General features: G+C 35.1%; 4 protein-coding genes across 5 annotated transcripts in view; 3 read left to right on the top strand and 1 right to left on the bottom strand.

The window, feature by feature from the left end:
* The first annotated feature begins 847 nt into the window (after positions 1-847).
* LOC105451872 (putative helicase Mov10l1) lies at positions 848-10,315 on the top strand. Its single transcript, XM_011692575.1, has 7 exons — positions 848-936; positions 4,631-5,495; positions 6,546-7,428; positions 7,572-8,425; positions 8,599-9,168; positions 9,247-9,492; positions 9,600-10,315. The coding sequence occupies exons 2-7, from the start codon at positions 4,662-4,664 to the stop codon at positions 9,957-9,959; spliced, it is 3,747 nt and encodes a 1,248-aa protein (XP_011690877.1). The 5' UTR covers positions 848-936; positions 4,631-4,661; the 3' UTR covers positions 9,960-10,315.
* On the bottom strand, positions 10,301-13,253 carry LOC105451874 (eukaryotic translation initiation factor 3 subunit E). 2 transcript variants are annotated; one of them, XM_011692577.1, is made up of 9 exons: positions 13,044-13,253; positions 12,849-12,965; positions 12,564-12,725; positions 12,317-12,439; positions 11,972-12,204; positions 11,784-11,901; positions 11,299-11,510; positions 10,938-11,201; positions 10,301-10,543 (listed from the first exon to the last, which is right to left on the bottom strand). In XM_011692577.1, the coding sequence occupies exons 1-8, from the start codon at positions 13,131-13,133 to the stop codon at positions 10,943-10,945; spliced, it is 1,314 nt and encodes a 437-aa protein (XP_011690879.1). In that variant the 5' UTR covers positions 13,134-13,253; the 3' UTR covers positions 10,301-10,543; positions 10,938-10,942. The 2 variants fall into 2 exon arrangements, with proteins under 2 accessions (XP_011690879.1, XP_011690878.1); XM_011692576.1 differs by having other exon boundaries at positions 10,964-11,201.
* Positions 13,254-13,397: 144 nt separating this feature from the next.
* Positions 13,398-16,535, top strand: LOC105451875 (zinc finger CCCH domain-containing protein 15 homolog). Its single transcript, XM_011692578.1, has 7 exons — positions 13,398-13,731; positions 13,894-14,101; positions 14,200-14,441; positions 14,553-14,756; positions 14,872-15,046; positions 15,133-15,330; positions 15,609-16,535. Exons 1-7 carry the CDS (start codon positions 13,663-13,665, stop codon positions 15,716-15,718), a joined length of 1,206 nt encoding a protein of 401 aa, XP_011690880.1. The 5' UTR covers positions 13,398-13,662; the 3' UTR covers positions 15,719-16,535.
* Positions 16,536-17,103: 568 nt separating this feature from the next.
* The window catches only part of LOC105451871 (cap-specific mRNA (nucleoside-2'-O-)-methyltransferase 1), a 7,544-nt gene continuing 7,127 nt past the window's right edge, over positions 17,104-17,520 (top strand). The window contains exon 1 of the mRNA XM_011692573.1: positions 17,104-17,210. Within this exon, the coding sequence (XP_011690875.1) occupies positions 17,209-17,210 (2 nt within the window). The 5' untranslated portion in view covers positions 17,104-17,208. The remainder of the gene's footprint in view (positions 17,211-17,520) is intronic.

Below are 17,520 nucleotides of genomic sequence, written 5' to 3'. Positions count from 1 at the left end.
TATATTGTTTTTTTTTTTTACAAAAAATCAGTTTGAATAAATGAAAAAAATTACTCATATATAATTATATATAAATGATTAAAAATATACATATATAATTATATATGAACAATTTTTTCTCATTTCTTAAAACTTGAATTTTTGCAAAAAAACAATGCAAAAATTATCCTTTTAATTATTTTTTATAAAGAAAAGAAATATATGGATATATATGGACATATTTTGTATATAATTATATATAATTATATGTGAAACTTTTTCCCGAGAAGTTAGCAAAAAATTTAATTATGTTGCTCAAGAAGTTTTTGTATAAAAATCTTCTCTCCTGTTTTCTCTATTTTTGAATTTTTCCAAAATTTTGTATTTTTTTTTTTTAATTCACTGTAAAACTTTTCATCAAATTTAAATACTTGGACATTTCCCGCGACAAGAAAGCACTAGCAAGAGACATGTAGAGATTTCTGAATTTCCTGTCGAACGACCAATAACGTGTAGAGAATAGAGACCTACGCGAAAAAATAAAAAAAAGTGTCTTCTCGAATATTCTCGATAAGCTTTGGAATGCGCCTGCGTCGCCAGTCGCCTCCTGCGATTCCAGTTCAAGATGGAAGTTAGGTTAGTGTTAAGTACACAACAACATGTATCAGCGTGACCGCTTGTCTTAAGTCGCGCAAACCGAATTATGAATTCGTCCACCCTGTCGACGAGCACTCTGGGACACTCTACGGGGCAAAGAACGCCGGAATCCCAGGACTCGGAGCTGACCTCCAGCGCGACTCAAACGTCCAAGATATTGAATCAGATGAAATCCGAACTGCAGGAGCAGAAACAGCGTAAACGATTCCTCAAAGAGCTCCACGCGAAGCGCGTGCAATCCTTACGAAAAGAATTGGACTACCTCAAGGCGACGGAGTGGAGATATCAGCCTATTGATCGGTAAATGTTTTATTCGCGTTCTTCGTCCCTGTTTTCTCCCTCGTTTTCTCCGTCAGCGACTACTTTTCCCGCGTATTCCCGCATTAACCTTTAAGGCGATGCCCGAAGGTAGAAAATACCGACACATTACAGTTTAGTAGATTTCTTCGAATTGGCTGAACGGAATTGAAAATCCTTCTACAGGGTTGAAATAGACATGAAATTGTGGTGTTAAACGGTCGAATTTGTAGTAAAATCGGAAAAAAATTAAAAAATTACATTTTTTCGGGTCGTATAGCTGACACCTAACCATAACCTCGACATAAACATTTCATTAGTGTAAAAGTTCTGTAGCTCATATGTACAAAATGCTTACGTCTAACACCACAGATTACATGAACGAATAATACAAAGCCTTTTGAGCTACGATTGAAAGCGTAGAAAAAAAGATATCCACTGATCTGTAATTTGTGGTAATTCGTACGCATAACCAAAATACGGAATGGTAAAAACAGCAAAAATTGGGTCTAGTAGTTAGTAAGTGTTGGATTATGCAAGAGATGGCATTTCAATAAGTTAGATAAGGACAATGTACGTGTTTGACTGAGACAGAAGATATTGTAAGAAGTTTATTTAGAGGTACCATTGAAATTGAATAGACTGTTTTATCGACCTCGTACAAATTTGTCGAACCTTCCGGCATATTCGCTTTAAGAGGATGCTGAAAGGTCGGCCAAATTTGTACAAGGTCGATAAAGCAGACTTTTCAGTGTCAGTGGTATCTTTAAATGAACTTCTTACAATATCTTCTGGTCTCACTCAAACACGTGGAATGTCCTTAATTAACTTATTGAAGTGCCATCTCTTGGAAAATTCGGCACTTACTAGACGCAATTTTTGCTGTCTTTACTTTGTACGAATTACCACAAATTGCATTCTAATGAACAACTTTTTTTCTATGCTTCCAATCGTAGCTCAAAAGGTTTTGTATTATTCGTGCAAGTAATCCGATGCGCGCTAGGTACATTTTTTGTGCATATGAGCTGCAGAACTTTTGTATCAATAAAATGTTTATGTCAGATGATAGGTTATGTACCCCAAAAAAAATCAATTTTGAATATTTTTTCGTTTTTACTATTCATATATACCTAGCGCGATAATATTTTATGTCTATTTCAATCCTGTAAAAGCGTTTTAAAATCTGTTCAATCGTTTCGATGTTATCCATTAGAATGCAAATATCGGTAATTCCCGACCTTTCAGCATCCTCTTAAACCACTATATCGGTCTCACAGATCGCTATTGAAGCTTTACTTGTCAATAGTTTTCTTAATATTCACAAGAGACACTCTAAACTCATAGTACCTTCATATGCCATCTGTTCTTACGAAACGCTGTGGTAGTCTTATTTCTTATTGTCATTCGCTGGAAACGTGTAAAATATAAAATGTTTGAAAAATTGTAGCGGTCTCACAGACCGGTGTTATGGTTGCGTTACTTTTTCGCAGTATTGAGAATGTATGTATTTCTTAACCCTTTGAAGCACACATTTTTCTTTACATGGAAAACAGTTGAAATTTATTACTCGGGGGTTTTCGGGGTCGCTGATTACGTATATGACCTCAGATTTTCAAAATTCAAAATGATATCCAAGATAAAACGTATCCAAGATGGCGGAGCGAATTCGGAAAAAGTTTCTTGATCAAAATAAAACTGGGTTTTCGGGGGTTTTTGGAATCGCTGTAAGCAATGGGAACTAGATAAACTGTCCAGAATCTGGCTTCGTTTTCTACTAGGGTGGCTATGAAGCCCTGTAAATATCACACATGGAATATTTACATTGTCGCACTGAAAAATGTATATAGTGTATATATTATTATGTATATATTATGTATATATTCTTGTTCCGCCATTTTGAATTCGCCATCTTGGACGCATAAAAATTGAAAACTGATTGCATATTTATACTCAGCAGCCCAAAAAACTCCCGAGTAAATATTTTCAGATCAAAGTATATTATTTTTAAAATGTTTGATCGGCCATTTTGAATCCGCCATTTTGAATTTTGGAAATCTGACCCCGGATTCGTCATCAGCGACCATAAAAACCAATTAGTAAAAATTGCCATGAAAATCGAATCTCAAATAAGCTGGAAAACCCTTTTTTTCCCCAAAAAAACTGCATTTTTTGGTGTTTGTTTATTTATAACAATTTTACAACAAATGAAATTTAAACATTAGTGGTGTAATATTGTAGACAAATACTTTAGCTACTAGAAAAACCAACCACTATTTTTAAATACTTTGAAATTGAATTTTTATAAATAAAATTAGCGGGTAAAAAAGGTGGTCCCCGTAGAGACCACCATGCTTCAAAGGGTTAATCTACGTCTTATTTACTCATATTAACTTGTATTTATTGGTGTATATTTTGATACTAGAAAAGACTAAAAAAATACAAAATAATGACATAAAGCTTTTTATGCCATAATTTTTGTAACATGCACATTATGCCATTATAAATTAAAATGTAAAACTGCCAGGGTTGGGTAAGTTAATATAATATTTTTTTTAACTAAATTAAAGTTAACTGTTTAAACATTGAACTTAGTTAAGATACAAGTTAGTCCACAATAAAATTAATTGAGTTAAAAGTTAAGTTAATAAAAAAAAGTAATTGAAAAGTTAAAGTTAAATTTTTTATTTTATAATTTTAGAATTTCTAAGTAAAGTTTCTAAATAAAGTATATATTTGTTATACTTATTTCTGTCGAGCCACGGAAAGAGGACCGATTTCGAAAGGCTTTCTTCCAACGTGATTTAATGCACAGAAGATCTGCGAACAGTGATTCCTTCCCGCGGTCAAATTGTATTTATTATATTATTACAATTGCCTTGATGTGTGTTCTCAAATTTGAGTTTGAAGACACTAACTTAGACATGTATTTTATTCTGGGTTTACAAAAAGCACTAAAAATGTAACTTCAAGAAAGTTAGATCAAAAGTTAATAGTTACCGATAAAATGTAACTAAATTAAGTTAAAAGTTAAGAGCCTAAAATGTAATTAAGTTAAGTTAAAATTATTTAATTTTTTAACTTTTATCTTTTTAACTAGGCACTACCCAACCCTGAAAACTGCATATAAATGCGCATAAAATGCGAGACATTGATTTGTTTAGCGTTCGCGAAAGATGTGCACTGTTTAATTGGTATGCCAACAATGTTTTTAAAAGTTCAGACAGTTCCTTTAAATATATAGTTGCATAACATAAAAGAGATTATATATAATAAATAACTCTAATAACATTAATAACATTAATAGTAAATTACACTTTTGTTTTCGCTAGTCAACTATTCAATTTTAAGACAATTATTAAAATAATATTTTTTATTCACTTTAAATTTAAGTAAACAATTTATAAAGTATATTTGTCGCCATTTAAATATATTTTATTTCTTTTGCATATGAGATTTTTTTTGTTAACTTTCACATTAAAACATATCTTTCCTTTTCCCCATCAACAAGTATTCAGAAACCATACATTTTTTATTATAATTAACTTATAAAATTAGTGGGAGCATAATAGCGGTCTGTCAGACCGACATTGTAGTTGGTGTGATTTTTTTGGATGTGGTGGTTTAAAGGTTAATTATTCATATTTAGATAAAAAAAAGCATTTATTAAAATGGCTAAGCTATCTTTTATGATCCGCAGGTACTTGGATAGGAGCCAGAGAAATTAAAAGATGCTGTCATTACTCTATAACGGGATCCAATACGCTCTGAACTATGTATATCCCGAGAAGACCGCGGAGGAGAACATAGATGAAGTTATATCGCGTATAGAGTGCGCAAACGAGACGAGCGCAAACGTGACTGTAAACAAAAGTGAAAATGAACTGAACGAAGAGGGATGTTACTATAAAACGGGAAGTGTCACTCAAGTCGCCGTGAATCACGTCCTTATAGACAATCGCTACATGCACGAAAAGCTCGATGACTTGACTAACAGTCTGAAAGTAGGTGATAAGATTCAGTACTTACTGTACCTACGGAACCCTGACGCGGTGCCGAAAGTACGAAAAATTATCCATGTCATAAATGACGGCTGGGATAACCCGAATATCAAATTGGGGGTCGATGCTCACACTCACATGATACCGAGGAGTGTAATCGCCAAGGTGGTGAAACGCGAGGGCCGAATCGCCATTGTCGAGTATTTCCCGAACGACATTCGCATTGACCTTAGCAAAGTGAGCTCCGACTTCATTCCCGTGGTCGGCGATTGGCTGACGTTAGAGTCCTTGGTCGAGGTAGACGACAACTTCGCAGATCTGAGCGGCGAAGTCTTGGAGGTCGATAAAATCAGACCGTTGCGATCCAAGATATACAACGGTGTGATATCGAAATACGATCCGGAAACCGAAGTCGGAGTAATTGATAAGCACGTGATTTTTTACAAGCGCGCGTGCAATATGGGTTACATTCCCTGCGTTGGTGACAAAGTAGTGAGCGATAGTATAGAAAGCGAACAAGGACTGTACAAATGGAGATCAGTGGAAGTAGTTCCGCTAAACCACGTAAGAATTTAATTATTTTACATTTTTTTTATATACCTTTATGGGGTCTCACCACCCCTGACGTTTTAAAATGATACCTTACGTTTAGGATTTTTTTGTGGATAAATGGATAACTTTATTTAAACTCTGCTTAGAAGACATTATTGTACATATATAAGAAACCAAAAAAATATTTTTTTATTTTTCTTATGTCCAAAATGGCGGTGCACTGGCCTGCACTTGTGAAATCCTTTTTTTTTTATCGATGTACAATTATGGACACTTTCTTTTTTATAGGTTTCAAAACGTACTAATATTTTGCAAATATGAACCACGATTGGTGTTATACTGTCTCTAGACTAAAGATAGTACATCGTGGTTCGCATTTGCAAAATATTAGTATCTATAAAATATATATTATGTATATTAAATATATATTAGAAAAATATATAAAAAGTGTTGCAACCGATGTGTCCACGACTTACAGGATTTCAGGCATGGTTTAGCCTTGAACAAAACATAATGAATTTTTATTATCTACAATCTACATATTAAAGACTAGAGAAATACGTAGGGATTTTTCAAAATATTGATTTTTCTCAAAATGGCAACTACTTTACTTGTATTGACAAAAATACGAACTTTTCGTAAAAATAGCCATTTCGAGAAAAATCAATTTTAAAAAATCTTTACGTACTTTTATAGTCTTTAATATGTAGATAATGAAAATTCTTTGTGTTTTGTTCAAGATCAAACCGTGTGCCTGGAATCCTGTACATCAATTTGAAAAAAAAGAAAAAAAGGAAATTCCACAAGTAAGTCATTGAGCCGCCATTTTGTACGTAAAAAAATTAAAGAATATTTTTTTAGTTTCTTATATATGTACATATATACAACAATGTCCTCTAAACAGCCTTTAAATAAAGTTATCTATTTGCCCACAAAGAAATCCCAAACTTAGGTATCATTTTAAGACAGGGGTGGTGAGACCCCTTAAAAGAGTTTAATTAAAAGCCCCATTATATAATACATTTCTAAGTGTTTACCTTGTGTTTTATATTCTTGTTTTAGGCTACAAATAAATCCACTGAATTATCAGCGATAAGTAATATTTCTTCCACATTAGACCCTAATGACTTACAAAACAAATATGGTGTTGTCATAGATGACGAATTAAACTTCAATTTGAATATAAAAGAAGAAAGCACCCTGACGGTCTCGATACGAAATAACGGCAGCTATATTCACTTGTTATTAAGTGGTTCCTTCGTGCCGCAGAAAACTCCGTCTCAATTGTCACTAGTGTCACATACAAATACAGATATTAACACAGTGATAAATCCTTCCGAAAGCATTACTTATACATTCAAATGCATAGCGAAATTTCCCGGTACGTCCGAGGAAATATTCATCTTTAATTTCAAACACTTCAAGATAGCTAGAGTGTTTCGCATAACTGTCAATACAAGGAACATCTCGCAAAAGACCAGTTCCGCTGTACAAAAACCTTATACAGATGAGAAAATTAATTCACTTGACGTGGACGAGCTAATTGAAACTACATGCATCCCTGGAGTGAGACCTACCAAATCGCCTGCGTTTATCAAAGTACGCTTTGGAATGTTCAAAGTACCGCGATACGTTTGGAACGCGGTCTTGGATGTTATGCAGAGTAAAAGATCGCAGGCAGAGTCAGAGATCGCTATCGAAGAGCGGATACCTTGTCTTCTAAATCCGCTCACCTTCGCGACATATAAGGAGCGTTTCCATATGTTATTGTATCTGGAGCAGATAGCTCAAACGCTCTGTTTACAAAGATACAACATGACAAGCGCGGTAATGCGACGGTGCGGTGATTATCTTGCGCTCGAAATGTCAGGATTGTCAGAAAAACGGCCTTCCCTCATGGTTGGCGATAAAGCTGTAGTATCTTTCAGTTGGAGTAACTCTAAAGGTAATATTTATAAGAAAAAAAGCATGTTGAAAACATTTTGATATTATATTGTATGTATATTGGAAGATAAACATGTAATTTTAAAACTAATTTCAATATATTGAAACATTGGTAATTTCTTTATTGGCTTCTTTTTGTAACAGGGAAACTAAAATACGAAGGCTACATTCACAAAATCAAAAGTACACAGATCCTTTTGAAATTTAACGAAACATTTCATCAAAAATACAATGGCGAGGATTGTCAAGTGACATTTCAAAGCTCGCACAGTACTATTCAACGTTGTCATTATGCTGTTAATTTAGCTGTCAGCCATCTTGGAGTTGACTTTCTGTTTCCTACCAGAGTGGTGCAAAAAGAGCCACAGTTCCATTTGGAAGAGTATGAGGCCGAAGAGACTCCCACTCGCAAGCAAGCTCGTCACAAGCATAAATCTACATCTTCTGGCAGTTCCTCTTCTATCAATAGTACGGCTTCCGATAGTAGCGCTAAAGTGTCTCCAAGAATCGCGGTAGCGGAAAGACTTTTTAATTCTAAGTCAATTGAATCGTCACTCGAAGAAACAACGACGTCAGTTACGAGAACAGGAATGAATTTCCAAACAAATTCGGGAAGAAGTGCCAACGGTAGTAAAACTAACATTGCTAACGCCACACTTTCAAGGACGCCAAGTAAATCGATCGCTCCAACTAACAATGAACTAGAACCGTACATTAACCAATTAAAAAAACGGAAATTACAATGGTTTAATAAAAAATTGAATTATTATCAAAAGGAGGCTGTGAGAAACATAATATTAGGATTAGCGCGTCCATTACCCTACGTTATATTTGGCCCGCCTGGAACTGGAAAGACAATAACTATATGCGAGACAATCTTACAACTTTCGACCGTGATTTCCGAAAGCAGAATCCTCGTAGCAACGCCGTCGAATAGCTCGGCGAACTTAATAACGGAACATCTGTTGGACAGCAACATACTTAAGCCGGGCGATTTGGTACGTTTTTCACAGATTCTTTCATTTGAATCATTAATACCTGATAACATTTTTAATATAAATCAACCATATATTCGTATGTACATTAATAAATAAAGAATTGTAAATAACAACTAGATCGCACATTATTAAATGACTTCATTTTCATTATATTTGTTCATTATATGCCGTAGGTTCGATTGGTAGCTTATCATTGCCTTAGTAATGATTCTATACCCGAGAAACTGTTACCTTACTGCGCCACAGCAGAATTAGCTGCCGAGGGGACGGCCGATCGTTTCCATCATCACGAGAACGGAATGAAAATGAACTGCACCAAGTCCGTGTTAGGTCGCCATAGAATTACCGTCGGCACCTGCAGTACGTTGGCGCTGTTGCACAACATGGGTTTTCCCCACGGTCATTTCTCGCATGTTTTAATTGACGAGGCGGGTCAGGCGACCGAACCAGAGATCATGATTCCCCTGAATTTCATTCATTCCGATTACGGCCAGGTGATACTCGCGGGTGATCCGATGCAACTTGGTCCCGTCGTGCAGAGCAGACTGGCGATGTACTTTGGACTCAGTGAATCGTTCCTATCGAGGCTTCTACATCACTTTCCTTACCAGAGAGACCCCGAGGGATTCAAGACTGGCTACGATCCCAGGCTCGTTACGAAACTCGTGATGAACTATCGAAGCTTACCAGAGATACTGCATCTACCAAACATGATGTTTTATGATTCCGAATTAAAACCGCAAGTACGTGTAGAAAGGGTGTTATGTTAAATTCGGATTTCCGTAAATTAACTATACAACTTGTTTGCTCGCGATATTTAGATATCGTCTGAGAACAGTCACGAAGCTAAACTGTTGGAGAAGCTGAGAGCGGAGCTGCCCAACAGAGATGGATCGCCACCGGCCATAATCTTCCACGGAGTCAACGGTGAGAACTACCGAGATTCCGAGAGCCCGAGCTGGTACAATCCCGAAGAAGCGGCACAAGTGTATCTCTATTTGTTGAAGTTGTACAAATACGGAATTAAGCCGAATAGTATAGGAGTTATAACCCCATATCAGAGACAGGTATACATGCGTATTTTAAGTAAAATTCTACAATGTATTAAAGGGCAATTTTTTCCCCATCCTTACTACCGTAAAAATCGTTTTTTTTTTTTTTTATATAAATCAAGGTGACGCAAATCCGAGAACTGCTGTTGGAGTTAGATCTTCAATTGCCAAAAATCAGCAGTGTGGAAGGATTTCAAGGCCAAGAAAGGAGCATAATCATTATTTCGACTGTCAGATCGTGCGATGTTCTAATTGAAGAAGACATTAAGCACGCCCTAGGCTTCGTTTCTTCGCCTAGGAGGCTCAACGTCGCAGTCACTCGCGCTCGCGCTCTACTTATTATCCTGGGAAATCCAAAATTATTGGCTTTAGATCCGTACTGGAGAAGTATTCTTACATATTGTATCAATCATGGTGGATATACAGGATGTAATTTTTTACCTTCGCATATAACAGATCTTAATGTAAAAATTAGAACTTAAATAATATCCCGTAACATAATTGCGTTAAGAGTGTGATATACATTGGTAATGTTAAGACATAATTATAATTATTGTTTTATAATTAAAATTATAATACATAATTATAATTTCCATATTAAAGCTGGTATGACATAAGAACAAGTGACTTTTCTGGCACGCTTTTATTATGATCGAACTACTAATTTACAACATATTAAAACTAGAATATTTTTTTTAATTCTTGTATGAAATATATCTATTTTTTATTTTTAAAAATTTTTTAATATATAATAGGATAATTAATAATGATTTCTAATCTTCAAAATGTTAAAGACACAGGGATACAATAAATAAATGCGATGTTTTCTCTTATAAAATGTTATTAGTCGCTCAATATTTATTATCGTTTGACAACTCCAAGATACTGCCATTATTATCGAATAAAAATACATCTGGTTTCATTATGTCACAATGCATTATTTCTTTATATTTGGAAGGTACATTACGTCAAAATCTGATTACTGTTAACAATCGGAATATCTTTTTTGGGCATTGTTTCTCCACGTTGCATCGAGTTGTCACAAATCCAAGTTCCACGAATGATACTGAAACGAAAGTGAATTGTTTTTAAAATTTATTATTTCAAAATTCATATGCAAGAAAAGTACATTTTAAAAATACGTCACACTTTTGTAACGGTTGCATGTAATGGCAAAACAATAGAAAACGGAACAGAAACGCTTCAGTTTTAGTATAACTGACAAAAACAAATTCAACAAATAAACGAACATTAAAATAATACATTGGAACGTATGAAAGTTGGATTAGATATTAAATACAATTAAACACAAATTAAATGAATTATTATGTATACCATTATTTGACATTTATAATATGCATAACTTTACTTCACTTTTCTCATGTCTACTGCAATGTTTTATGCATTAAATGAACAAAATGTAATGTTAGACGCGCAATACGATTGTGAATGATACTGACCTCTGTTAGTTCCACACTATACTTACTGGGTCTTGATTCTTCGCTTTTAGTTTTCTCTCAATTAGATTCTCTAGTGCCTCGCTTCGTACACTCAGAGTCTCAATCTTCTCAACCAATTGTTGATACGGGGACGCCGGCTGTCCTCCCATGACTACATGTCCCAACTTGCTGTCGATCTTAGCGTCCAAACGTGCATTACGGATTAAGTTCACAATCCAGCACTCCGCAACATCCGCCTTCATATTTAATTTCTCCGCAAGCATTCTAAATAACGTAAAAATTAAAAGTAAAAATATAAACACTAGATTTGGATAATAATCAATCTGATTTTGATATGATCATGACGCAAAAAATTACATACTGAATACTAATGCATTGATGAATTCTGCAGAATGTTTCGAAAATCATCAGTCGTGCATTTTCTACGAATTCATTCAGAAGAGCGATTAGGAAGAAGTCGTTGAAGACAACCGTCTGGCACTCCTGCAACTTCTGCCGAGCTCCATCGAAATCAAAATTAACATACAAATGCTCCAGAAACTCCGTGATGGGATCCCGATAGGTGTAAGATTCCTGTATATATTATGTTTTTTATATTAGAAGATATTTACGTTACATAAAACATTTCATTAATATGCAATTAAAAAATCTCACGGTTTCTTGTAGTTAAAAATTTCTCAATTTGCATCATTTTTTTAGCAAAAGTTAATTATGAATATTATCTTTTTTATTTTATACTTAAATTGAATTTATTATTTACAATTTGAATTATTAAATTTATTATTTTAAGAAAACTTGTACAAATTTGTTTATATGCCTTATAAAACGATGATTTAAAAATCTGACCTGTTGTATCACTTTCACGAGATCCTTCAGAATAGATCGTCTGGAGCGATTGACGATAACTGCCGCAGCCAAGTAACGAAGTATATGCGGGCACATCGTTTGAATAGCATTTAAATAACTGTAAAATATATAGTATAATTTTTTAATTTTCGTAAATATTAAACACTTTCTTAAAAACTTTTACGTACTGCGGCCGATAGAGAAACATTTCGATAATGAGATCTCGTCCCTTCACATGATTAAAGAACACAAATAGACTCCAGTGAATCAGCCATGTGCGTTGCTGTAATACTTGAAGTGAATTGCCGATAACATTACTGTCAATGTACTCTCGCAACTTGTTCACATCCTCCAATGCCGTTTCCCAATTTTGTACAAGAATCTCTGATGCCAATTTTCCCCATAAGACATTTAAATAGTTCTGGAAATTATGATATATAAAAGTTAGAGGAAAGAAATATAAATATTAGAATAGATAATTTTATGAAACCTATTGTACTTAATTTTCATAATTCATTAAAAATTGACAGTACCTTATCGGTAGGGGGCATAATCAGCATGTAGAAGTATAAATATGACGTAGAAACAGAATAATTGCCACACTCGTAACGATACTTTGCCAGCTTCACAAAGCTGTCCATCATTTCTACCCTAAACTGTAACACGAATGAAGAAAAAAACAATAAAAATTTTTTACACTCACAATACATCTTGTTATAACACTGGGTCAAAGTATTCCATCATGTCTAACATAGTAAACATAATAACTGTTCTACCTACATCTGATTCTTGAGTGAGATAATTATTAAGCGCTTTGGAGTCGCGCATGTTCTCCATCTTCTTCATAACTTCCTCGTTATTCATGAGCGCCAGCACTACCGAGACATTATTCTGAAGTACACCGAGCTCTTGCAGCACGTCAGCACGTCTGGATTTTATCTCCTGCAACGTCATTAACGTTTAGTCAATCATGTAACATGCACAATCTGAATCTACGACGGTGAACTGAAGCCATGACGATCCCTTCACGATCAACAGTGACACACGTTACACGGCGATACGCACCTCCGGCACCTCCACGTTGGGATAAAGCTGCTTCCTGATGTCGATGGTGTAATCGATCATGTTCGTCTTGCTGAGGATATCGAGTTTCGCGTGCAGCAGCTCGTCCTCATCGTAAATCTGCAACGTACCACATGTGACATAACCAAAATGCAAATGTCGCGACGACGCGCCCGGGCGTCCACCACCGCCGTTTACCTGCTTCGCCGACAGGAATTCCAGCAGAGGGAACACCAAGTGGCGGTCCAGGTATTGACCTATGCGAGACGTTAAATCGAATTTCGCCATAACGGCGCCTTCGGTTTAACGTTGATTGACTCGTGAATGCTGAACTCGGACTCCACACTCACCGCGCCGAACGAAAGGGCATCTCGCACAACGTGGCGCGGAGAAGTCTGAAGTTAGTGACAATTCGCGAGCCGAAAGCCTCAAGCAGGTTCGCCAATCGCCCACGCAGGAGCGAAAAGTCACTAGACAAGGAAATCGATTTAACAAAATGCACATTTGACATTTTTCTATTTGATATATTATTTAATATTAACTAAATATCACAAATGCCCGCTATTTAATGCCTAAATGCATACAATTTACATTCTAAATACAGCCTATTACTTAATTACTTTCGTGTTTCTTGATAGCTTTATTTCGCACGAAGGTTGTCAGTGTTGTCACTGTGATTGAAAATAACGTGGTGGTGATTGCAGCTGATTTCAGTAGGCAGTACGGTATATTCGGAAAAAAGTGGAGGTATCGTTGAAATTTCTCAACGGGTTTCAGGCAGTTTCTGTCATCGGGGTGAGGTGCTCGAGTTGACAGAATGCCGCCGAAAAAAGCGCCGGCGCCGAGCAAGAAAGCGGAGCAAAAGAAGAAGGAGAAAGTTATCGAGGTAGAAGACACTTTTCGCCTGCTAACCACAAACTGGGATTCCACATGTTTTCAAAATGAATATGTGAAACTGATTAATTTATGCCATATTTTTGATTAACATACTCACGTGTGAAACGTGACGTTTCTGAAACCCTCTGAACATTTTTTTTTCTTTTTCAAGGACAAAACGTTCGGTATAAAAAACAAGAAGGGCGCCAAGCAGCAGAAGTTCATTCAGCAGGTTGAGAAGCAAGTGAAGTCGGGTGGTGTAAATCCCCGTAAAATCGAGGATCCTAATGTCAAAAAGTTGGAGAAGGAGAAAAAGCTGAAGGAGCAGAAGGAACTAGCTCTTATTTTTAAACCCGTTCAAATACAAAAGATAGACAAAGGTATTAAAATACATTGGCTATATTTGGAAACTCAATTAAATACCAAACGGAACTTTAAATAAAGACAATAATACTGTGGTGTGAAACAATTTTTGCAGGTATAGATCCCAAGTCTGTCGTGTGCGCCTTTTTTAAGCAGGGACAGTGTACAAAGGGAGATAAGTGTAAATTCTCGCACGATTTGAGCATCGAGCGGAAAGCTGAGAAACGATCTCTGTATTGTGATATGAGAGATGACGACGATAAGGAGGCGGATACGATGGATAAATGGGATGAGGATAAGCTGAAAGAGGTTGTGGAAAAGAAGCATGGCAGTGGCAATCGTCCAACTACCGACATTGTAAGCTGCACAAAATAGCATTTATAATAGTTCAATTGTAAAAAATAATTCGAGCGTAATAATTCAATTAATTTATGACAATATGAACCAACATATACTTTTTCTCGCTAGATATGCAAACACTTCTTGGAAGCAGTAGAGAAGTCGAAATATGGTTGGTTCTGGGAATGCCCTTCTGGTCAAAAATGCATCTACAGGCACGCTTTACCTCCTGGATTTGTGTTGAAGAAAGATAAGAAAAAGGAGGACAAGAAGGATGAAATCTCCCTGGAAGATCTAATAGAAACAGAAAGGGCTAATTTGGGACCTAATCAGGTACGAATAATGTGCATGAAATATATGTATAAAATTCTTAAACAAAAAATAAATTTCACATAAACACAAAATGTTCCGAGATTATATTTTGCCATATAATAAAAATTTTCAACAGACTAAGATAACGCTAGAGACATTTTTGGCTTGGAAGAAGAGAAAGTTGAAAGAGAAACAAGAGCAGGCAATCAGGGATGAAGAGAAGAAGAGAAACGATTATAAAGCTGGTCGTCAAGTCGGCATATCAGGAAGAGAAATGTTTTACTTTAACCCAGAGCTTGCAGCAGGAGACGGTAAAACCTCGTTACCGCTTACTAAAATTCTTCTAATATAGAATTTATTATTTAAATATTTAAATACTAACATTATTTAAATGCAGGTATCGACGAAGGAGATGAAGCAATATCTAGTTACGCTCGTGAAGAAGAAGATGAGTCTGAAGATGTACAGTATAGGGAACTCGATACGGACCGCCTTGCTTTCGAAGCTAGCGAAATAGACAGTAACGGTATCACAGTAGCAGCTGCAGATCGATTAAAGGCCAATAATGCAACTGATGACAATGAAGATATTACAGGTTACAATCATATCAATTAATGTCGACACGTTTATATTCCACGTTTATAGTTAAAATATAGTTAAAATATGCTTTAAACTTGGAAGTATATAAATTATAAATGATTCAAGTTTAGACTTGTATATAAATTTTTAAATTATATGTAATCATCCGTAAATAATATCTCAGTACGTGAGAATTTATATTGATTGAACGCAGATAGTAATCGTATTAATTATTATACTGTATTTGAAAATTATATTCTATTTGATAATTAATATTTAATTTCTCTATTGCAGCGACTGTGGATGAGGGTGCTATTGCCGTAGCTATTAACGAAAATCTTTTCGTGGAAGAGGACTTAGAGGGTTTGGAAGAAGAACTGGGGGACCTGGACTTGGAGGAGTAAGCCAGATGTCCCCGATCGTGTCTCCTCACCACATCCCTCTTCTATGTTTTATTCTTTAAATACGTATCACTCGGATAACCATTAACCTCAAGTGTGATGTATATTGTATATATTGCATCGTGTCTACATAATATATTTGTGCATTCGAGCATATATACAGAAAGCTGACATCGCGCAAACAAGTGATATACCAGAACTCAACTCAATACCGTCTCGCAATATCTCCACCGATTAAAATCGAGTTTGTCCTTTTATAATGTCAAGTTTATCTGATAATTATCTACGAATATCAAGATATTTAGTGTTATACGTTAAATGTACATTATTTTTGTAATATCGACATATGATATGGCATTTACGTCCGATACATCATGTAATACAAAGACTTCTTCCCCTCTTCTCCAATTAAACTTTTCTAGCCGTCAGGAAAGCCATAACAAAAAAAAATACGAAATATACAGTCTAGTCAAGGAATTGTCGAGATATAATACAGCAACAAAATGATAGAAATATAGGAAGATATCAAAATTCTAATAACACAACATATTACATAATAATTTAAATATACTTTTATGAGAATATTTTTATAAAACTTTCCTTTTTCTTAGTTTCCATAGCAAAAGCTTTAGTACTGTTAAAACATTTTCCTCATAACAGTCATGATATGCCATCTGCAAATTTTTTTGAATTATTTTGAACAAATTTAAATATTGTTATATTGTAAAATTTATTTCTATCCAGAAATATTAATAGAAAGTAGATTTAAAATTTGGCTGTACACAATAAACTAATTTAATTAAATGTTATAATTTTAAAATATTGTTTAACTTGATTTTACTTTTAAAAAATTTATGACTTACTCTGTCTTAAATTAAATAATCAACTTTTACGGCTTTCGGCTATTGTAGAATATAGGATGAAAGCGACCGTTCCGGCCTTTCCCGTGAAATCGTTAGACCCCCTCCCCCCCGCAAACTAGTCTATTAACTAATTTTTGAAATGAGTAATATATATAGCTATACATCCATTTTTTGATTGTCGATAAAATCATAACGTTAAAAATGAATGTGGTTCGAGTCTATGCTACATCCACAAATAAAATGTGCATGCTACCAGAGCTGGCAAGAATGGGAGATATCGTTAACGTGTTTTAACATATCAACGTATCTCTCATTTCAACTCTGGTAGCACGGATATGCACACATTTTATTTGTAGATGTAGCACAGATTCAAACCACATCTATTTTCGACAATATAATTTTATCGACAATAACAGAAAATGGATGTTGCTATGTAGTATCTATTTAAAAAATGGATGTATTGGCGTTAATGTATAGAGGGGAGGGGATTCTGATAATCCCAAAGCCGGGATAGCCCCTTTACGTTTCTCTCCGCCATTGGACTTCATAGACGACGAAACAAACGGCGAGAACATAGCATATCTTTTGCGAACATTTGAACTTCAACATCTTCAACTACATTTGAACAAAATGTAAGACAAATTTTCTTCAATCTTCTTTCTAGTATAAAAATTGTTTTTTTATAATGATCGAATTATCTCAATATACGCGGAAAACACAGGCACTCCCTTTCTTTCTCTAATCTAGCAAACGTTTATTACAATAAACTCAATTATCGCGAACTTTAGGTAGACGGCAATTGTTATTAAATGCACTTCATAGGCAGAGGAAAAGAAGTTAAGAATATTTAGAATTAAATTGCATGTAGCAAACGTTTAGGCCCGTTGTATGTACATACATGCAATACGTCGTATGCCGTCTTCTGCTTGAAAAAACATACAA

This window comes from Wasmannia auropunctata, unplaced genomic scaffold (genome assembly GCF_000956235.1).
Source record: "Wasmannia auropunctata unplaced genomic scaffold, wasmannia.A_1.0 LD336041.1, whole genome shotgun sequence".
NCBI classification, from domain to species: Eukaryota; Metazoa; Arthropoda; class Insecta; order Hymenoptera; family Formicidae; genus Wasmannia; species Wasmannia auropunctata.
The sequence above is the reverse complement of the archived record's forward strand: the minus strand, read 5'-3'. Positions and strand labels throughout refer to the sequence as shown.